General features: G+C 34.7%; 1 protein-coding gene across 1 annotated transcript in view; it reads right to left on the bottom strand.

Annotated features, from left to right (window-relative positions):
* Positions 1–23,717, bottom strand: part of LOC149776174 (transformation/transcription domain-associated protein-like) — a 176,703-nt gene that overhangs the window by 121,484 nt on the left and 31,502 nt on the right. The window contains exons 18-32 of the mRNA XM_089942483.1: positions 22,802–22,840; positions 22,253–22,349; positions 20,113–20,207; positions 17,742–17,907; positions 15,471–15,637; positions 14,100–14,189; positions 11,533–11,643; positions 11,124–11,213; positions 8,733–8,884; positions 7,870–7,970; positions 7,037–7,132; positions 6,456–6,631; positions 4,499–4,584; positions 2,735–2,846; positions 1,152–1,331 (exon numbers count right to left, since the gene is read on the bottom strand). Of these exons, the coding sequence (XP_089798609.1) occupies positions 1,152–1,331; positions 2,735–2,846; positions 4,499–4,584; positions 6,456–6,631; positions 7,037–7,132; positions 7,870–7,970; positions 8,733–8,884; positions 11,124–11,213; positions 11,533–11,643; positions 14,100–14,189; positions 15,471–15,637; positions 17,742–17,907; positions 20,113–20,207; positions 22,253–22,349; positions 22,802–22,840 (1,758 nt within the window). The remainder of the gene's footprint in view (positions 1–1,151; positions 1,332–2,734; positions 2,847–4,498; positions 4,585–6,455; positions 6,632–7,036; positions 7,133–7,869; positions 7,971–8,732; positions 8,885–11,123; positions 11,214–11,532; positions 11,644–14,099; positions 14,190–15,470; positions 15,638–17,741; positions 17,908–20,112; positions 20,208–22,252; positions 22,350–22,801; positions 22,841–23,717) is intronic.

The following is a 23,717-nucleotide window of genomic DNA, read 5'->3' as shown; positions in this document are numbered from 1 at the left end:
ATCTATTTTTTCTTATTGTTCAACTTGAGAAAGCTATTTTAAATATTTGGCAACTTGTCAAAAACAAAACCAAATGCACATGTGACTACAATGCTTTTAAATTAAGTATTTACTTGCAATTTAAATATAAGAAAAGAAGTAAATTTTCAAAAGATTATACCTTAGACATATGTCAAACAAAGAACTTTTCTCTAGCTGCAGCAACACTAACATTTGGATGACACATTTCCCGAATCTTTTCAAATATATTTTTCCATACAAAATGATCATCAGTTGTGGCATATATTTTGCAAATTGCACCATTTATAGGAATAAGCAAAGGCAAAGTCATTCTACAAGAGACTGCATACAAACATAGCATGGACCTTCTGGTGTTAATGGCAGTATTTTTGGCAGTTCTCATAGATTTCAACATTTAGCTTTGAGTATTTCTTGTAAGATACAAGACTTGCAGAACTGGCCCTACAGTCACAATACTCTGTGAACACAAAAGCTACATAACAAAACTCTGAACACAAAATTGCACATAAAAACTGCGAACACAAAAACTCTTAGATCATAAAAACTGACCACAAAGATTAAACACAGACAAAAATTCAGAGTTAAAATTAGAAGCCATACTTATAGTCTTTAGATAACACTAAAATCAGGTATGCTTTTAAGAGATACACACACACGAAATACAATAATCCTGAAATCTGTGTGGTTCTAACCTTGCTCAAGAGCAAAGTTCAATGTTTAAGATTAAGATGTCACAAAATATAAATGTAGTATTCAGCTAAATCTGTGTTGTTCTTACCAGTTCCCTGACAGTTGTATTGGATGAAGTGACAGTATTCTTACCTGTTCTATGACAGTGGTATTGGATGAAGTGACAGCATTCTTACCTGTTCTATGACAGTGGTATTGGATGAAGTGACAGTATTCTTACCTGTTCTATGACAGTGGTATTGGATGAAGTGACAGTATTCTTACCTGTTCTATGACAGTGGTATTGGATGAAGTGACAGCATTCTTACCTGTTCTATGACAGTGGTATTGGATGAAGTGACAGCATTCTTACCTGTTCTATGACAGTGGTATTGGATGAAGTGACAGTATTCTTACCTGTTCTATGACAGTGGTATTGGATGAAGTGACAGCATTCTTACCTGTTCCCTAACAGTTGTATTTGGTGAAGTGACCTGTCTGACTAGCTCATGGGTCACATCATGGAAGGACTTTTTTGACACTGCTACCATTTCCTCAGACTCAGATTCCAAGGCCTTGGCACACATGGTCAACAAGTTCTCAAGATTGGATTTAGCCAGGTCTACTGCACCACTTGACACCTATTTAGAAATTTTAAAAAATTCAAAACGCTTGAATACCAACAAAAAATCCACATATTAAGAAATAGAACTGCATTAGGAACTTTTGAAAATTAAAATAAAAAACAATTTTTAAAACACAGTTAGTTTATATAAAATATTATATTCACCCATGCTTATTTTTCTTCACTTTCACTTACAAAAATGTTTCTGAACCATTAGACAGACGCATACTCTAGACCATGCAATAATTGTGAAGGAAGTTGTTGTTGCTGTGGGTTTAACACCAATTTTCAGCACAATATAGGCTATACATGGTAGTCAGTATAACTGGTGGAGGAAGAACCCATGATGTGAAAGAAGTAGCAATGAGTACCGTGAATGCATGTGATACATAACATCTACACACATTTTTGGATGCCAAAAATAATAATCTTTTCTGATGTCCAAAAACTTAGGGACAAATATAGTTATTCCAAACAAAACTCTGAAAATGTAAGGTAGAATTAGGTCAGATTGTCAGGTGTCTTTCTTTTGGAGCCTGCTGATTACCAATTATGTTTGCAATGTACAGCAACTCCAATAAAATCAAAATCTTTGAAGTCTATATATCAATTGCTTTAAACATAATAACTATACCCACCATTTAATACAAAGCTTAAAAAATGTTCCCACTTTTTTCTACAAAATATTTAAGTAGAACTACTGTTGATAATCTTAAAATGGCAAACTATTGACAGTGTTTTATTGGCAACATGTCTGTTTTGTTTTCCAAATGGGTGCTATACCACATTAATTACATTTCAGTTTCTTAACAGAGAATATAAGTTACAGTAAGAAGATATAATTCAGTGTCCAAAACTCTGGGTGCTTTAAAAAAATTGTTGAAAGAAAAAAAAGAGTGGTTAACAAAATTGTGTTTAAAGCTGTATGGGCACCAATCATAAATCAGGAATCTAATTTACAATAATGTTATTCTGAAAACTGACAGAACATTTTCAAGCATTGAGAAAGCACAAACATTTTCATACAAATGAACAAGAAAATCATAGGCTGGGACATTTTAGTATATTATCATCTAAAAAAAATCTTTTTTTTTTTAAAAAGACAATAAAGCTCAATTTGTATTCATCCACACAAGAAACTATGTTAGTATTTAATCATATATTATATTCCATACATACTGTTTTTAAATACTTCGTTTCCAATGTACACAGAAATGGTATAATTCAATAAACATGCAAATACTAATCCTGCTCTGGTCTTTCACATTTTTTAATAGCTAGGATCATCTTTTGGTTATTCTGATGCATAAAAGCTTCAAACCTAAAAATTATTCAGTGACTTAAAAGGGACTGGCCATATTAAAGAGTCATCTACACATGTAAACATACTAGCTCCATCAAAGAAATAATTGATATTACCTCTCCTGTAAGATCCATCATCACAAAAAATAGTGCCTTCAGGAACGGAAACTGGTGGTCCAATACCCACTTCAGAGACATTCTCTCATACATGAACTTGATAGCCAAGCATCTGCAACATGAGACAACAATTAAAATTTAATTGTGTATTTCTTTATACTGAACTATTACAATGCCTTCCATCTTTCCTCCAAATGCCCTTTTATTTAAAAAAAATTGATCCTGCTAACAAAATTACTTTAGTAAGGTTATTTTGTTCAAATGTGAAAAATCACAATCATAAGATAACTTTGTGAAGATTAATGAATAAATCAACAGACAGACAGACAGACATTATATTGACAGATAAACAGATACTATAAATCATAATACTTTAGCATCATTACATTGTTATGAATACACAGAATTCAACATATAAGTGACACACAATTTTGGCAAAAAATGTTTTCTCATGACTAGTCATTATCTATTTAGCAAAGAATATATTAGAAAATATATGTTTTATCATAAAATTTGCTAAAATTTTGAGCTTGCTATAATTCTGTTATTTGCAGTAGATAGATATGCAAACAGACACACACATAGACAGACAGACAGATGGCTTGATAGAAAGAATAAATATCTTGCACAAAAGATTTAATGAACAGATACATTTATTTTGAAATCCAATAAAGGTTTTCAAGTCTCTCACTTATTTGTCATTGCAGTGACATTCATATTCAAACAAGACTGCATGATATTACAATAAATGTGGAAAAAAAACATACTGGAAGAATGATCTAAAATTTATACTAGTAATATCTAGACAGTGGCAAGGTGTTTGCTTCAATGAGCTAGTAATATCTAGACAGTGGCATGGTGTTTGCTTGAAGGAGCTAGTAATATCTAGACTGTGGCAAGGTGTTTGTTTGAATGAGCTAGTAAAATCTGGACAGTGGCAAGGTGTTTGTTTGAATGAGCTAGTAATATCTAGACTGTGGCAAGGTGTTTGATTGAATGAGCTAGTGAAATCTGGACAGTGGCAAGGTGTTTGTTTGAATGAGCTAGTAATATCTAGACAGTGGCAAGGTGTTTGTTTGAATGAGCTAGTAATATCTAGACTGTGGCAAGGTGTTTGTTTGAATGAGCTAGTAATATCTAGACTGTGGCAAGGTGTTTGCTTGAATGAGCTAGTGAAATCTGGGCAGAGGCAAGGTGTTTGTTTGAATGAGCTAGTGAAATCTGGGCAGAGGCAAGGTGTTTGCTTGAATGAGCTAGTGAAATCTGGGCAGAGGCAAGGTGTTTGTTTGAATGAGCTAGTGAAATCTGGGCAGAGGCAAGGTGTTTGTTTGAATGAGCTAGTGAAATCTGGACAGCGGCAAGGTGTTTGTTTGAATGAGCTAGTAATATCTAGACTGTGGCAAGGTGTTTGCTTGAATGAGCTAGTGAAATCTGGGCAGAGGCAAGGTGTTTGATTCTTCTGAAAGACAACTCAGACAATATTAAATCATGAGATTAAATATGAACATAAGCATGCATTTTTTTGCAGTAGAGAATTTTTAGCATTTTATTGGTCTCTGAATGAGATCACAAAACATAAACCTGTCAAAATATAGTGCTTCTATTTTAGAAATCCAACTGCTAAATTACCACTTGCAAATGTTTTAAATACACAATTTGGATGAAATCGCCCAGCTTTACACTTACCAAAAATATAAAATGTACAGTATGTCTTAGTATGGTAAAATAAGATAAATGAAATGGTAAGAGTCAATATAGACTTACCCTCCAAACTTGCCATACCAAGCCCGATCGTAGCAGAGAGAACACATCTTCTCCACCAAGTACTCAAACAACGGAAGCTGACATGCCTATAAAAATATAACAAGTAATCTTAAAGGCAGATAAAATAAATCGAGATGGATCAAATATTTTTTATTGTACTGTGTCCTGAAAGGTTTGCAATGAAAGTAAACTTTCTTCTAAATGGAAAAGGAGAAAACAGTTGCCCGTAAACCAACTATAAATGAAGCAAGTTTAAACAAACAAAATCACTGCATAAATAAACCTTGGTGGGGGCTTCTCAGTTTTCAGTAGTGTAGCCTGTATAAAGAACAAAGCATACATTAAAGTGACATTTTGTTTAGGCAATCTTCACAGTCTTATATTCAACACTACAACTGCATCAACAATCATTACTAATTTTGCAGGGCCCAAGAGTGGCCGAGTGGTCTAAAGCGCTCTCTGTTATGGATCACTGCCATCTCACCTCTGTCTGCATGGGTTTGAGTCTCAGATTCAGCCACTGTGGATATGTGAAAAAGCTTGCCAGTAGCTTCTCATGGGTAGGGGGTTCTTTCCGGGGTTTTCCCAGGTTCTTCCTCCACCATTAATACTGGCCGCCATGTATAGCCTATCATGTGCTGAAAAATGGCATTAGACCCTACAACAACAACAACAACAACTAATTTTACACTAAAATATTCCATAAAAACAACAAATTAACAGAGGTACTCACAAATGGCATATTATTGATGTTATCCATGTTTAACCACCATCAATGTAGGCATAGAAAGGTATAGTTGACCCTGGGAATTACTGACCAATGAGTCTCATTGACATGGGCCTTAATGTCTTGATCTTAACTTAATGTGCCGAGAAAATTATTTTCCTATTTGATTTACCAACACTATGACCACAGACCTTTAGATCCCATAATCTATAAGTTTCTTAACAGCGTTTGTTCTAGGAATTTATTCTACAAAACCAATTTTTTTTTTACCTACAATGATCATGACCTGGACATTGTTTACTCTGGAACAAACAGCTTGCTTTCATACCTAACATGGAAGAAATCCACAAGCTCTAGTCAAGGTACTTGGTCTAGAATCTTAACCTTTGACCAGTGATAACTAAATTTGTCTACAGGAACCATTTTTCTTCTTTGATTCAGTGACCTTGACAATTTGACCCCAAGTTCAATCAGCTTCTTAGTTACCTCAAGTGAAAACTATCCACACAGTCTGGTTCAAATATGTGATTTTGAAATCATTTTATTCTTTCAATCAGCAACCTTGACAATTGACCCCAAAATTAATTTGCTTTATCTTTGCCACATGCCACTCACAAAGTTTGGTAATAGTGGATGGTAAAGAACTCAGCCACTTTGTGTGGGAAACTTTAAGCATTAAGAGGTTAGTGTTAGGACTGGTCGGCCTGGTGTCAGGATAATGTGACTGGGTGGGACATCATGCTACATGTCTGCGACATGATGCCCCAGTGCTAGGCATCACTATAAACTGCCACACTGCAGACATCGTAGCGATATGACTGAAAAATTGTTAAAGCTACATTAAAAATCCAAATCACACACACACTGTGCAGAACAAATTTTTCGTCATTCGGTCAAAGAGGTCTTAACCTTTGACCTTCTGCCCTAAATTTAACTGCATATCCTCCCTAGTCCAAATACAACCCATCCACAAAGTTTGGTACCTGTAGATGGTGGTCAACTCAAAATATTTTACTAAAACAAAATTGGGAAGAGACAGGTAAACATCAGAAAAATGAATGGACAACAACATAATAACCTCTGCTTTAGCAGAAATGCCACTTCAGTAACAAATTATAGCATTTAGATTACAGAAATGATTACCAAATGTCACAATATTAAGGATGCAATTGGTCTTTCAATGTTATCTTACTTAAAATTGAGATCCAAGAAAAAAAGTAAATTACAAACCTTGTCTTTTGACCCCAGTATGGTTGCTGCAGTATCCAGTATGAGAACTAGTGCCAGGTTGCCAGGTTTACACAACTCTTTCTCTTCATGCCCCATTATAACAGACAGGGCATCAATTAGGATCTGGGTGTCCATTCCCTGTAGCTTGTTTTGCTTCTCCCCAACTGGAAATGGACCTATCAAAAGTTTTTAAAAGAAGAAATGTCAGAAATATATGGGTCTTCCAACTGTTTAAACAAAAATTCAATCTTCAAGGCAGTCTTTAGAAAGATAATTCTTGGAACTCTGAAAATGTAGCCTTTAATAATTTGTTTAGGAATAAAGCAAGAAATGCTGCAACTTTTTGAAAAGTAGACCATGCAGAGTTTAGTTTTGTTCTTCATTTCAAGAATAAAAAACAGAGTTAGAAAAGACTGTGCTAAAAAGCTAAATCTTTAAACTTTCCAAAATTGCATAAAATATTATGATATACCTTCAACTGTCCATCTTGAGGCCATACTTATTATTCTCTGCATTTATCAAAAGAAAGTTAACTTTTACAGGTGTTACATATATGCTGAGGTTAGGTTTATTTTACTTACCACACTGTTGTGAGATGGCAATCATGGTGTAATGCCTGACCATACATGCCATGAAAGGCAATGCTGTCTGCCTCAGTTCTTTTATAGCTGCTGCCACTGAAAGTTAAAGGCACTATATTCACCAGTGTATACTACAAAATTACCACGTCTACTCACTTATCCAACTGCAAATTTCATAGACCCAGATCTGTCCCCGCACAATGTGCCTGCAAATCTTTGTCTATGCAGAATGTTTGGTGTAATCTGCAGAACAAGCATGACAGACTCAGATCTGCTGGGAGATCAGGTTTTACGTTGTTTGCAGTTAGACCCAACTTATAAGCAAGTATATCTGGTAATTATCATCTCTTCTGCATTTCAGAACCAAACCAAAATTCAAGTCATTTTTTATATATATCTCTAATAGCAACCCACTGATCCATAAATAGGTTACAATAATTCAAACAAATTTCAACATGTATGACGGATAAAGTACCAGCTACATGTATGCTGGATAATATATCAACTACATGCATGCTGGATAATGTATCAGTTACTTGTATGATGGATAATATTTATTGAGATGGACATGAAATACCTAGAGAAATCTGAAGCTAGAAAAGATAAATGTCAGTAATAGAATATTTGGGTTTTACATGCCTTGTCTTGCATACTGCAACATTATATGTAGATATACAGCAAACTGACTTTAAGAGATCACTGCTATGTATTGAGAGACCATGTTTTGTTGGCACAAGGGGCGATCTCCTTATACAGGTTGTACTTTACCTAAATGTAAACTAACATTTTCAACTTACACCGCACTGTACAATGTTATGGAAAACAGGACTTACCAAACATGCCAGTAAGAGCCTGCTCATGAACTTTGCGAGAGTGAGAATCTGGATTCTTGTACAGGGAACCAGTCGGTGGTGGGACTTCCTTTTCAACAAAACTGATGAAAACCAAACAAATGCATAGTTCAACTCATCAGGAATCTATATTATGTTCTTTATATGTGCCTGAACTTTATGAAGTTAAATACAGAAAACACAAAAAGATGTGCTAATTAAATTATCACCATAGAATATAAGATATTACTAAATCCAGTTCAAATTCAAAATGCTTGACTGTATATAATGCATTGACTAAAATATGTTTCATTAGTAATAGTATGAAATACAAATGTCATAAACAGAATACCAGTAGTAGATCAAGGTCGCATTAAATTAGCAAAGTAATGAAATATTTATAAGTCGAGTCCAAGTCCAAGCAGCATAGACCCTAATCTGCTCTTGCATAATGCACTGGCAAATCAGGTCTTTTCTGTTTGTTCTACTTTTTAGTCTTAATAAACTGCACAGACCCAGATCTGCTGGCACAACATGCAATGGTAGATCTGGGTGTGCAGATGGACTTGACTTATAAAAGAGTGTATACAGGATCTGCTCACAAGCACTCAACTAAATGATCGATCATCCACAATTTTCTGACTTGTGTCTCCCTGAATAAGTACAAGAATCAAAAAGGAAACATTTCTTTGTGTAAATGAATATTTTCACAATATTTAAATGCATTCATTAAGAAGAAGTAATTTAATTTTAAAAATTTTCATTTGCCTCAAATTTTTTCTCCATAATTTAACAATATGAAAATGCCCAATATAAATCATGTCTCCTACAGAAGGAACATTTCATCTGGCCTGTAAAAAACTTACCTAGAGTGGGTGAAAAGGTTGGATAGTGTAGCTTTATCATCATCTAAGTTCATGACAGACACCAAGAAGCACTTGATGAGTTCCCAGGCCTGCCGTCTGTAGTAGGTGTCTGTTTCACTGCACTTCAGAGCTTGTAAGGCAGCGTCAATTGCCTTGTTTATGTAGATAAGAAAATATAATACATTCTCTTGATCCAGCTTGAATTATAATCTATTCTTTACAAGAATTCATGCAGAAGGACATTTTATTCAAAGTATATATATATATATATATATATATATATATATATATATATATATATATATATAGAGAGAGAGAGAGAGAGAGAGACAGACAGACAGACAGACAGACATATACAGACAGACAGATAGATAGATAGACAGATAGACAGACAGATAGACAGATAGATAGATAGACAGATAGATAGACAGACATAGACAGATATACAGACAGACAGACAGACAGACAGACAGACAGATAGATAGATAGATAGACAGACAGATAGACAGACAGATAGACAGATAGATAGACAGATAGATAAATAGATAGATAAAGAGATAGACAGACAGACAGACAGACAGACAGAGAGATAGATAGATAGATAGATAGATAGATAGATAGATAGATAGATAGATAGATAGATAGACAGACAGATAGATAGACAGATATAGTAAATGAGAAGTACAAGTTATTTAAAGTCAATCAGGACAAGTTAATCAATTTTAACCTCACACCCAAAATAAATACATGGTAACAAGAGATACTAACTGCTAAACAATCAACAAACAGGAGTACCATGAATTGCAGAGGACAAGCCTGTTTTATGCCCTCTTCCCAACTAATGACCTTGACTTTAGTTAGGGGCTTGATTATTGTATGACAAGGTCAAGGATGCCACCCTCTAACAATGTCAAATAGGAATGTGAGATTAAAATCAAGTGAAATCTCAGAATACAAATTCGAAATACTTCAAATATTTATTCAACAGTTTAAATCTTCCTGAGGCAGCATTAAAGCTATAGTTCATTTAAAATAATAATAATAATAATGAGGCCTTTGTATAGTGCCGAATCTTTAGAAGCTCTAAGCGCTTTACAACATTAGACAACACCTATAAGATCAAAAAACATATGATATGATTACAAAAACAAACACCATGAAATTAGAAAACATTAAAAAATATGCTGAGAATATTTAAGGTAGGAAACATTATTAGGTCTTTAAGTTTGTTCTTGCAGTCGAAATAAGTGGGTTTTGAGAGCCCCCTTGAATGTGATCACTGTGTCTTTGTGTCCAAGTTCAGTGGGCAATTCATTCCACATTGCTGGGCCCTGGTATGCAAAAGAACGCTGTCCATATGGCTTTGTTTTCATTGTGGGAATAATGAGTATACGATTGTCAGAAGAGGAGCGTAAGTATCTTGCTGGTGTGTACACATAGGAGAGGTCGGATAGGTATGTTGGACTAGAGTCCGACAGTGAAACGTAGCACAGAGAACAAATTTTGCGTTTGATTCTGGATCGAATGGATAGCCAGTGTAGGGTACAGAGCAGCGGGGAGGTATGCTCTGATCGTGGTACTCTAAGTATGATCCAAGCAGCTGTGTTTTGAACTTTTTGAAGTTTCTAAAGCAGATATTGAGATGAACCAGACAGAATTGAGTTACAATAGTTCAGTCTTGAAAGTACTAATGAACACACAAGTGTTTTAGTGGTATCAACTGAAAGATATTTGCAAACTGAGCTGATGCGTCTCAGCTCAAGATATGCAGCCTTGCATATGTTCATGAAGTGTTGGTGCAATGTGAGAGTACTGTCCAGAGTAACACCTAGGTTTCGTACTGATTGTGTGAATTTAATGTCTTCCTTGCCTTTAAGTATACACATGCATAGGTAGCAGTAATTTTCCAAAACCTTGACCTTGACATAGGGGGCATGGCTATGGTATTTGAAACACTATCCAGTCATACCTAAATGATTCAAATACCATTAAATTATTTTTAAATGATTCTAAAGTTATACTCCAGCCAAGGATGCCAATGACTGTTATATCTTCTCTTGCTCTGAGCTCATCTTGATCAGAGGAGGTCGGGGGGCATGGCTATTGTATGCAACATACTGTCTATACATTCTGTATAACCGACTAGTTTCATTACAATATCTTCAATGGTTCAAAATTTATACCCCAGACATGAATACAAATCCAAGGGTTATGTTTCCTTTACCAAAGCCTTGACCTTGTGGAAGGGTATAGCTATAGTCATGATATATACTTGGGCAAAAGTTCATGAAAATTTCTCAAATCATTCAAAAAGTTATGGGTCAGATGACACAGACATATGTCATTAAAACGCATAAACATATATAAATAACAAAAAAAATTAAAACTTACATTTTCGACTGGTAAAGCTATGGGCTGCTTGCAATCCTGGAAATGGATTGTTATACATGGACCCACAGTTTCCTTGTCATTGTAGTTTAGCTACAAAAGAAATAAAAGATTGTGGTCTTAAAAACACCTTTCATTTCAGCCTGTTTGTTTTTCATATATGTATACAAGTAAGCTATAAGAGTTCTATGGCTAATATAATAAATTTGCAAGACAAAGTAATGAGAAAGATTTAAAAAGTGAGTTTATTCCAACAATATCAAAAAAGAAAAACAATCAAACACTATTTAAACCTCAAAGTATTTAAATCAATTAAAGAAAGAAAAAGATATTTTAACTAAATAACAAAAATGCAAGTACAAGTATATTCCATTAAGTATGGAATCAGTAGCTTTGCTGAAAAGACACTTACTGTTTGTGGTTCTCGTAACATTTTTCTATTTCCACCTCCAAACTTTCCTAAAACTCGGAAAGCCACATGTGCTATATTGTCTACAGGGTTTCTAAGAGTTCTCCATAAAGCCTGTAAAAAGAGAGTAATTTGTCATTGAATGTAGAATATTGTAAGAGAAAATTCAAACAGTTAAGGTTAAGTTTTCCAAGTGGAATTTACAAAATAAACCTTATCTCCCAAAGGAAGTTTGAAGACAAAACAGTCAGGAAAAATTCAGGCATTTAAAATGTATAAATAGGACCATAAAAAAAGTGAAGTCACTATTCTGTCATCCTTGACTTTTATTTAGCTAGAAAGTAAATCTCTTTAACACTGAGTCTAATCTAAACAACTTTAACAATGACCCTTATCTAGAGTTTGGACAAAGAGATGTACTGATGGATATGCACATGGATAGCAAAGAGATCCCTATCTGGAGTTTCAACAAGAGTCCCTTGATGGGACTACTGCTCTGCTAGCCATAAAGAATTTAAAGGAATTCAAGATAAAACCATTTCTTCCTATTAACTGCTGAGTGTTGAATTCATCACATTTAGAACCAACTTGACATCATAAGAAGTCTTCTAGTTAAAATCCCAAATCAATCTGATTTTCCATTCAGGATGGGTCATCATAAGACTTTCAAGATGTGGTGGCCATGATGGATGTCAATCAGAACCATTTTCACTGAAAACTAATTACACATCATAAAAAGTCTTAAAGTACCAAAAAAAAAACCATGCTGAATCTAGATATAACCATCCATTCAGGATAAGGAGCAATAAGATTTTCAAGATGTTTGCAGTTGTGGTCATATCAAACATCAGAGAACAAACACCATTTTCATTTAGGACCAACTAGGCATCGTAAGAAGTCTTGTGGTGAAAACCCCGCATCAATCTAGCTTTCCATTCGCGAGAAGTAATGTCAAGATTTTTTCATGATGGCTTCTGGCCATATTGGACAGCAGACTGGCAACATTTTAATTTTGGACATACTAGCCCATGGGATGAATGTGTGTGTATAGTTTCACGGCATACTAGCCCATGGGATGAATGTATATGTATAGTTTCATGGCATACTAGACCATGGCATGAATGTGTGTGTATAGTTTCATGGCATACTAGACCATAGCATGAATGTATATGTATAGTTTCATGGCATACTAGACCATGGGATGAATGTGTGTGTATAGTTTCACGGCATAATAGACCATAGGATGGATGTGTGTGTCTAGTTTCATGGCATATTAGACCATGGCATGAATGTGTGTGTATAGTTTCACGGCATACTAGACCATGGCATGAATGTATATGTATAGTTTCATGGCATACTAGACCATGGCATGAATGTGTGTGTATAGTTTCATGGCATACTAGACCATGGGATGAATGTGTGTGTATAGTTTCATGGCATAATAGACCATAGGATGGATGTGTGTGTCTAGTTTCATGGCATACTAGACCATGGCATGAATGTGTGTGTATAGTTTCATGGCATAATAGACCATGGCATGAATGTGTGTGTATAGTTTCATGGCATACTAGACCATGGCATGAATGTGTGTGTATAGTTTCACGGCATACTAGACCATGGCATGAATGTGTGTGTATAGTTTCACAGCATACTAGACCATGGCATGAATGTATATGTATAGTTTCATGGCATACTAGACCATGGCATGAATGTGTGTGTATAGTTTCATGGCATACTAGACCATGGGATGAATGTGTGTGTGTAGTTTCATGGCATACTAGACCATGGGATGAATGTGTGTGTAGTTTCATGGCATACTAGACCATGGCATGAATGTGTATGTATAGTTTCATGGCATACTAGACCATGGCATGAATGTGTGTGTATAGTTTCATGGCATACTAGACCATGGCATGAATGTGTGTGTGTATTTTTATGGCATACTAGACCATGGGATGAATGTGTGTGTATAGTTTCATGGCATACTAGACCATAGGATGGATGTGTGTGTATAGTTTCATGGCATACTAGACCATGGGATGAATGTGTGTGTGTAGTTTCATGGCATACTAGACCATAGGATGGATGTGTGTGTCTAGTTTCATGGCATACTAGACCATGGCATGAATGTGTGTGTATAGTTTCACGGCATACTAGACCATGGCATGAATGTGTGTGTATAGTTTCACGGCATACTAGACCATGGCATGAATGTGTGTGTATAGTTTCATGGCAAGCCGACAAGTTGTTTATGAGGACTAGTGATGGAAAACTAGTGCTAATGGATGACTGGAGAGTGAACAGACAACAGATCATCATATAAGCACTTTCGATCTACGATCAGTATGGCAAGCAATTAGGTTTTATTGCCAAGATTGTAATTATTTTTTTCATCTGAGGAAAGAAATATGGCAAAATATATATCATAATAACAAATAATAATAAGAATATTAACATATACAAAATCAAAATTTATATCAGTACTGAATTAATCCAATCTGTCATATGAAAACACACATAATCATGGAAACAGGGAAAAAACGTCTTGCCTCCATTAATAAAACTCATACCTGCATCAACTCTGCTCTGACTGGCTGAATGTGGTCATACAAAAAATCTGGCTGAAGGTTGTCTACACATAATTCTAGTGTCCGCAGTCCCTGATAAATGAAAGAGAATAGAAAACATTTCAATGTTGATGAAATAATAAAAAATTAAATAAATGTGGAAAAAATAGTCCAGGTTTTGTAAACTGTGTTAACCATAATATCTACTGAGCTAACAATTGTCCTAATCCTAATTCAATATCTCAGGCAGATAATAAACAGTTTTAAATCTGATCCATCCACATTTCAATATTTTAAGATCTATTCATCCTGATGGGCAAGAGAGATAAAAGTAAATTGAGTATCACTATAACTGTGATGACTATCAATATAGGGTCTTTACCGTCTCTCTCTCTCTCTCTCTCTCTCTATATATATATATATATATATGGATGATTTGATACATGTTCATGGATAAGAGAGGCCCAAGTAGTCCTGATATTGTTCATCTGGCTGATATAACTTAACTGCTAACCAGTTCACTACACAAGCTAAACCAGCTATAGTGAGATCAACCAATTAATATAAGTGGAGCTTGCTCATTCTTAAAATTATGCAAGATCTTGAACATATAAACATATATTCCATGTTTGATCATAATCAGATTAGAAATCTTACATCCAGAGCTGTAACAAGGTCAGCTAATCAGATACAAGATCACCTCTTTATTAAAAACAGATCAATCTAACCCATCCAAGACCTCAATGACTTAAGCCTATTTTTCAAGTTTGATCAAAATCCAGTCAGAAATATTCGTTCCTGAGGCATGACAAGCTTAGCCAATCAGATGCAAGATCAACTAATTAGCATACATGGTTCTTGCTCATGACTGAAATCATCCAAAACCTTAATCCAAGTTTGATGTATCTGGATCCAAAATGTTGTCTCTGGAGTGCACGATCATTATGCACAGATCAATCATATGCAAGATCTTATTAATATGCACGAATCTTGCTCATTACTGAAGTTTGAATAATAAATATGGTATCCAGAGTGGTAACAATCAGTTATTGACAGAAGGATGTAAGATTTATGATGAACAAAACTGGACAAACTCATGGCCATTTGCTTAGCTCACTTTACAGGCAGGTTGCTAAAACACCTTTGAATATTACAGCTAAATAACATCTAAAATCAGCTGTACAAATTTCCTAAAATTAATATGTGTTGAACATAATTCTTTGAATATCTTCATCATTTACAGGCAAAGTCTTTGGGTTCATTAGTAACATCATGAGTCACTGCTTTGGTGTTATGCTAAAGTGTGACTTATGATTTTTATGTGACAGCACAAGATGGATGCATGTGTAACGTGATAAATAAACATGTTACAACCTGGCTGACAAGTGTCTGAGATCCATTCAAAGCAGACACTAAGGGGTCCATCAGCATGGGGAGATATGGGAGTAATGAGCTCAGTCGGACTGGTACTGTCAGGCATAGCTCCACAAAGAGGTCCTTCATCAGTTGTCGGTGGAGTCCACTCTGCAGACTGTTCAGGCCTAACAGAAGAATTATTGAGGTATATGAATGACTAACTTCATTTTAAGAACAAGTAAATTCATTTAATTTTTGTCTCCCACCTGGCATAATGAGGTCAACATATCTAGTGATGATGTTTAAGTGTACCAAGTTTCAACCCTTAACATCAAATGAATTTTAAGTTATGACGAGAAGTGAAAGCATAATGAACCATTACCATGACCTTGAAGATGGCAAAGTCAATGTGGTATGCAGCACAACTTCTAGTGCTGATGTATAAGAATGCTAAGTTTCATTAATTAATCTCATACAGCTTTAAAGTTATTGAGGAGACTGGAAAGGGATCGACCTTGAGGACAAGACTCCCAATGTAATACATGACACACATTAAAGTGAAGAAGTATATCAAACGTTCAACCCTTAGTTTCAACTGGTTTCAAAGTTCTAGAGAGGTAAGGAAAACAAGATGAACACAAAAAATAGTGAAGAGTGGCTTGAAGACACCCCAAATGTGGTACATGATAAACCTTCTAGCAATGATGTACAAGTATATCAAGTTTCATTCCTTAATCTCAAATGGCTTAAATGTTATACAGCAGAAAGGAAAAGATGATGGAAAAATAATAATACTGAATTGCAACCTTTACCATGAATATATAATCCCATTCAAGTAAATGACTCCCCTTTTAGTGTATACAAGTATATACAAGTGAACTAAGTTTCATTTTGAAATCTCGAATGGCTTTACAGTTATACAGCAGAAGGAAAGGTGTAACAGAAAGCTGATAATATTAAGCTATGACCTTGACCTTAAAGATATGACCTTTAATGTGGTAGAATCCATATCTTCTAGTGATGATGTGCAAGCATTTCAAGTTTCATCTCTAAATCTAAAATGAACTAGAAGTAAAAGAGTAGGAGGGAAAGTGTGATTAAAAATGTAAAATAATGAACTATAACCATGACCTTGACCTTGAAGATAGCACTTCCAATATGGTATGCAATACACATTGTAGTGATGATTTACAAGTATACCATTTTTTCATCTTTTAATCTCAAAATAGCTCAACTGAAGGTGTGATGAAAATGCTAATTGTTTGGTGCTACATTTAAGAAATTAGCATGAACCCTGCAACTGCACACAGTATAATAGAACCTGTATATATATCTCATGTAAATTCTCCTTTCAAACTGACCATGTCAAAACAATAAATCACTACATGTACATCAGAATAAAAATGATATTTTCAATTAGTGACAATTCCTTTGATTCCTGGATTATGAATTTTCAAGACTTTGAACACAACATGAAAGACCACATTTCTGGAAAACCACCTGCCATGAAAGACCAAACTTATCACAAAACAAGCAGCTGTTTTATGTTAAGTGGTGATCTCTAATAAGATCATGTGTCTTGAGAAACCACCTTTTCTAAACAGAAATGCTGGTCTCTAAAGATAGATTTCAGGGGATATGCTTCTGATGTGGTGGGGTAGGGAAGGGCCATAAGACCCAGCAGATGGATTATTATTGTTCATTGGGTTTTTAAATTCGTAGCAACCAATAAATCCACACACACACACACACAAAAAAAAAACACTTGCAGCACAAAAATCTACAATTCTCAAAAAATATTATGAAATTATAGATATTTCAAAAAAATAGTTTTTGAGAATTGTAGATTGTTGTAATGCTGTGAATAACAGTAAATTTATTCATGAGTAACCAATTTTCAAGGGGTGCCGATTTTGGAGTGATTATTATTTATATAACAAAATCTGACCTATCCAATGTGGAAGCTACACAGGATATCACATTACTAACGGCAAGTATAAGAGCAATGCATTCATAATATTCTTGAAATTTCCTGAGCACAAACTCTGTCTCAAACTCAAAATCATAAAATCTGAAAATAATTTTCATATTAGATACATGTCACTGAAATATAAACTATACTGGGATTGTTTTCTGTACATTTTAGAGAATGGCCATTTTGAAGAAAAAAAATTAAATGCTGCTGTAAAGATCACAGAAACAATGTTGCAAAATAACTTAAGTTTTCTGCCTTGCTCTAAAAAGGATTTTAAACACATTTACTGATGATTAAAGCACTACAACACATACCTTGAAGCAAATTTGGAAGAAGGGGAAGAAATTCCTGGTACAAGAGGTCATGACTCCCACCTCCAATTGAGCGGAAGAGTGCTCTCAGCAAAAGGAAGTAGTTATAGGGTTCCTTGGCACTCATTGCCAATTCCATGGAACGGTTGACAATTGTGTGAAGATGGGGCTGAAATATAAGCCATTTCATGAAGATTATGAAACAATGCACAAGCAGATACAAGACATTTTATTTGTATTTATTGTCTTTAAAGGAAACTACAAAAATCAGAATTGGATCATTACACTATATCCTCTACCACTGAGTGTCTGATAGGGAAACATTCACTGAAGGCTAATGTTTTCTAGTAAAATATGTTTCTCCATGAATAGTTACCCAATCATAATACCTTCAGAAAACTACTACTATCTTGCAAAACCAGCCCTCCCAGATAAAAATATGTTGGTTAAAACAGCTAAAGTTATCTGCCCACCTAGATGGTGGTCAGGCTGAGTGATCTCCCCTTATACAGTGATTGGGGCAAAATCAGTGAATATATCTCGGTTAATCCTGGAGCGTAAGGCATGCTTTCTATATGGACATAATGGTGAGGGAGCTGGGAGGGTTAATGTATATTATGATTGTGCAAGTATTCGCAAAGAAACATTTTACTAGAAAAAATCAGTTTCTTCTTTGAATATATTATGCAATCATAATACCTTTGGAGAAAAGTTAAGTTGTGACGTCTCATAGCCTACTCATAGCCACATAAATTGTGAAGTCTCATAGCCTACCCATGCAAGTACCTAAGTAGAATTAAATGTGTAAGGACGATAAAGTGTGGTAAAATTGTAATGCAAAACTTTGTCGACACAGTAAAAATGAAACGTTGGAAATGCAGATGAAGTATACTTTCATCAGAAGTGAGAACTCCTCTAACTGGTATTGGAGATGATTCTGGCTTTTGCGTGGTCTCTTGTGGTGAGAGCGTGCATCTTGTCAGTGGTAACTGAGATGTTCATGACATTTGTAACCAATCCATGTATCAAGGGGAAATTAATCTGCCTGACCACCACCTAGGTGGGCACATAACTTAGCTCTTTGCCTAAAGTATTTTTATTATCTGAAAGGGCTGCATTTTCGAGGTAGCAGTAGTTCTCCTAAGGTATTATGATAGGTTAATCTATTTAAAGAAGGTATAGTGAGACTTTAAAGAAAGTGCAATATGTGTATTTAACTTGCTAAACTGACATTTGGAAGAAATGATAACATGTGTAACTCGTCAATCTGCCATGTGAATGAAAATTAATCAGTGTTATTGTATATGAATCAAAATTAAAAACACATCTGTAAAATCTTTGTGACTTTGCAAAAGGACCAAAATTTAAGTTTGGTTGGACAATGAAGTGGAATATTTCTTAGGGCTGTTCTATTAAAACATACATGGGACGCTGGGAAGGCACCTTTAAAGTGGGGTACTCACCCACAGATGCAATTTAAAATTTTCTTATCAGTTTAATTTGAACTCTGTGAAATCAAAGTACCCTGGAATATATTTTTTTTAAAACTGATTTCCCAGGGTACCATGTATGTTTAAATGGGACAGCCTTTATCAAATCAATTATAAAAATGGGTGAAGATATGCAGCAGCTGTTGTCAGTGTTTCTTGACATTAGACAACTCTGATCTTGAAAAGGGAAATTTTACCAAATATGCATTTCAATTATGCTTCATTTTCATTTCAGATGCATTCAGTATTCATTCCATTAAAGGGAGATAATTCCTGCTTTGGTAACTTTTTTTAAAGAGGTATTCATTCACAAAAAATAAAATGCATAAAATACAAGAAAAAATTATTAAACTTGTGATAAATAAAACTATAATTGCAACTGCAATAAAAATAAAATATAGTTGCATAGTATTTTCCAGACAATTTTATTTTATATTCCATTCTGTTCATATAAAAACTGTACATATGTAACCAATGGTGATGATGTTGTCACACCAAAGACTTGATTATTTCTGCATTAACAAGAACAATGTTAAAGCTTGTAAGCAGGGTACAAGAATTTGATCCTAAATTATTAGTTGAAAGGCTTTAAACCGTTGAAATTTACCAGAAATTTGAGAATAATGAATTTTTTATATCAAATCAAGAAATGCATAGACATTTTTTATTTCTATTTATTATTCTGTGTTTTGTATTTTACATCTGTGCTCCCCATTTAAAAAGGTATATCATTTTGCTTGCATTAATTAAACATTTCAGTTGCTTTCAGTCTGCATTCCATTTGCAATCATACTTTATTTGCCTTGCTTACATTGTTACTTTCATTTCACAGGCAAAGTTCCCCGTTTCAGAGTCTGTATATATAGTTCAATTTATAAATGTACCTTTAGCATTGGTTCATTTTCTGCTGCAAAAAGGGAAACTGATCCAAATACCAGCTTGAATAACTTTAGGTACAAATTAGACCTATCCATGTTCGCTGAAAAAAAAAGGGAAAACAAAATTACAACAACCATGAATTCATTTGTCTTGCATTACAAAAATGTGTTCTTATGTAATGGCTGATGGATCACTGTTCTAGGGGTTTTAAATTTAAAGTTTATGGCAACTATAAAATCCATGGAATTTAATCACATCAATGATGGCACTGAATTCTCAGTACTTAATTATTATGTAATTAATAACAAAAATAGCACAGAATAGAACATCACAAAGACTGCATTTAATAATCATTAGAATAGTCACTTATATGAATATTAGTGTATGGATATTTTGGATACAACATAGTGGATGACAGAATAACAAATGATACTAGTACATGAAAATTAAATTTAATACTTATTCAAATCAATTCTTAATTCAAGTGAATCTACTACTGAAAAAGTTTAATCCTCCTGAAATAAAATCTCATTTTATCAATGCATGTTTAATCCAAATAAACAATTCTAAACTCCCAAACTATTGCTTCAAGAACAACTACTAACAAACCAATATATATACCAACTGCAGCAGGGGACTGAAGCTCACACATCACTGATTTTCGGACAAATATTAGTCTGATAATTAATCCTGAAATGACCGAATTAGAGAAGTCCAGCTTTCTCAAAGTCATATATAATTATGTAGATTTTTTCAAATGTAATTATCCATTCAGCCTGACTGATGATATTTTATGGTCCACTAATACTGTACGTTGATCTTCCTTTTCCCTGATGGTCTCCATGACATGTTAAGCAAACCAGTTGTGGAAGTATGATTTCAATTCTTCTTCCTAGTCTTTATGTATTGTAAAATCCACTGGTTGAAGTTGGTTTTACACATGAGGCAGGCACAAACAAAAGAGAAATCGCCATTCAATTTAGTTAGCATTTCCACATTGTGATAGGCTCCTAACACATCAATACTGACACTCCTGCCAACTGCACTGAACAAGACACAGCTGGTCAAAGATACGGTTCACATCCAAATTGACATGGATCAAGTTAAATTTTACCTTTCGCAAGTCACTTTGTTAATGCCTTGGTTATCAGAAAGTACTGATGGTGCAACTTTATGGACAGCATTTTAAGGAAGAGATGATGCACATGAACATTACTAACCAATTAGCTTAGTGTTGTTGGCTCCCTCTGATGCCCAATGTCAATGATTGATCTTGACAGGGTGTCTGAATTGAACTCATAACATTGGTAGTAAGTGACTGATGTTTGTTGTTGGCATAGTTTTCTCTTTTTCTATTTTACTTTCACAAACGCTGTTTTATTTAACCATTCAATCATACTGGTGCTAAAATACTTTCTCCCTATCTGTGTCCATATGGAAAGCTCCCATTAAAAAAAAAAATTCCAACAAAATTTGGATTTTTTTAAGAATTTCATCAATGTAATTCAAAATGCAGAATAACAACTTTATGATAATTTTATTAAAACTCATAAATGGATGGCATCTCTACATCCACATTCCATAAGACTGAACAGTAATCCATACAGTGAGCTCAAACAATGTCAGGCCCCAGGTGGATGAGTGTTCTAAAGTGCTTGCCTTTACTGATCACTGCTATCCCACCTGTGTCCACATGGGTTCAAGTCCTGGGCTCAGGGAATGTGGTTATGTCAGAAAGCTTGCCAGTAGTTTTCTGTGGGCTGGTGGTTCTTCACAGGTTTTTCATGGTTCTTCCTCCACTTGTTGCCATGTAAAGCATATCATGTGCTGAAGAATGGCATTAAGCACAGCCCATAATCACATCTGGGCTGTTCCATTTAAATATACATTGTACCCAAGGAAGGCAGTTTTTAACAAATATATACCACAGTACTTTGATTTCATACAGTTCATATAAAAATGATAAGAAAATTCTAAATTGCATCTATGGGCAAGTACCCCACTTTAAAAGTGCCTTCCCTGGGGCCCATGTATGTTTTAATGGAACAGCTCTCAGATAATGTCATGAATTACATCAATTTCTGTATATATAAAAATGCACGGTTAAAATTAAACATATTTCAAGATGCATTTATTTTAACTTACATCCCATTTCTTCCAACCTTTCCAGCAAGTACTCTACAAGGATGGTTGCAAATGTTGCAGATGTGGTTGGATTGGCAAGAAAAGAGTTGGCAACAATCTGCAAGAAAAAAACCCACAAAAGAATACAATAAAATTCAATAGAACAACATATGTATATACAGTTCTTTATTAACTTTCCTATACATTATACACTGTATCAATCACCTGTCAAGTATCAATGCACACTGTCAGGTCTTCTACACCTATCTGCAATTTAATTTTGACTGGAAGAAAAAGATGAGATTTGACTTTAAAATATCATTAGCAAACAGTCTGGAATTTTTACAAGGGTATTGGAATCATGCCTGGTCTAATCATTCAGGAAAATAATTTGTAGATCTACAGATCTGGCCATTGTTAAATTTCTTCTCCCATTACATTTCCTTTAATTAACTTAGATTATCAGCTAATACAAATTTTAAAGCAATATCCCCTTTGCATAAAATGGATGGTAATACAACTTCTGTGTGACAGCTCATGCAAATAAGATATAAAATGATATTAACTCACCTGCAGTGCATAGTTGTTATGTATTCTGTCCACCATGAACTGAAATATTCAGTGAAACTTACTGATTAGGTGCTATACACAAACAGTACACTTTTTAAGACCAAAAAAAAGAAAACATCCATGTGGAAATTTATTATCAGACAGAAAAGTGCTGGAAGATCAGTGTTTCCCTTTACCTTCATTTGCGCATTAGAGATCTCCAGAAGTTGTTATTGTTGTTGTAGAGTTTAATGCCATTTTTCAGCACGAGATATGCTATACATGGCGGTCAGTATAAATGGTGGAGGAAGAACCGGGGAAACCCCAGAAAGAACCACCTACCCATGAGAAGCTATTGGCAAGCTTTCTCACATACCCACACTGACCAAACCCGATACTTGAACCCAGACAGACAGAGGTGAGATGGCAGTGATTCGTAACAGTGAGCACATTAGACCACTGGGCTACCCACCCACCCACATGTTTAATTTGCCCCCCAGTTTTGATACCAAAGTTTGTTTTATACTCTTAGTCTTGAACCCCTAGGGGATACACTGAAGATATTTGTTCTGAGTGCAAAGTGGACAATGCTAAATGAAGTAACTAGCACTAAACATATATTAACATATACTGTACATGTATATAATTTATTATTGAAATGAAATAAAAAGCCTAGTTGTGTTTATAAGTTGAGTGAAGAACAAGGTCAGTTATGTCTGGTTTTCTGACTCTTTCACAAAAACTCAGATGTTGGTGGTCAGCTCTGCACCATTTTCTTTCAGAACCAATTACATACTGCAAGAAGTGTTTTGGTTAAAATGTAATGTCCATGTTGCATCTCATGCAAGAGTAGCAATAACAATATTGTTAAGCTTTTCGCAAAAGTTCCATGATTATATGACCATTCATTGAAGATAAGTAGTGACATAAAAAAATT

This window comes from Sinohyriopsis cumingii, chromosome 18, assembly GCF_028554795.1.
Source record: "Sinohyriopsis cumingii isolate HCF-2022 chromosome 18, ASM2855479v2, whole genome shotgun sequence".
Lineage (NCBI taxonomy): Eukaryota > Metazoa > Mollusca > Bivalvia > Unionida > Unionidae > Sinohyriopsis > Sinohyriopsis cumingii.
Note: the sequence above shows the minus strand (reverse complement) of the source record. Positions and strands in the feature narration are given on the sequence as shown.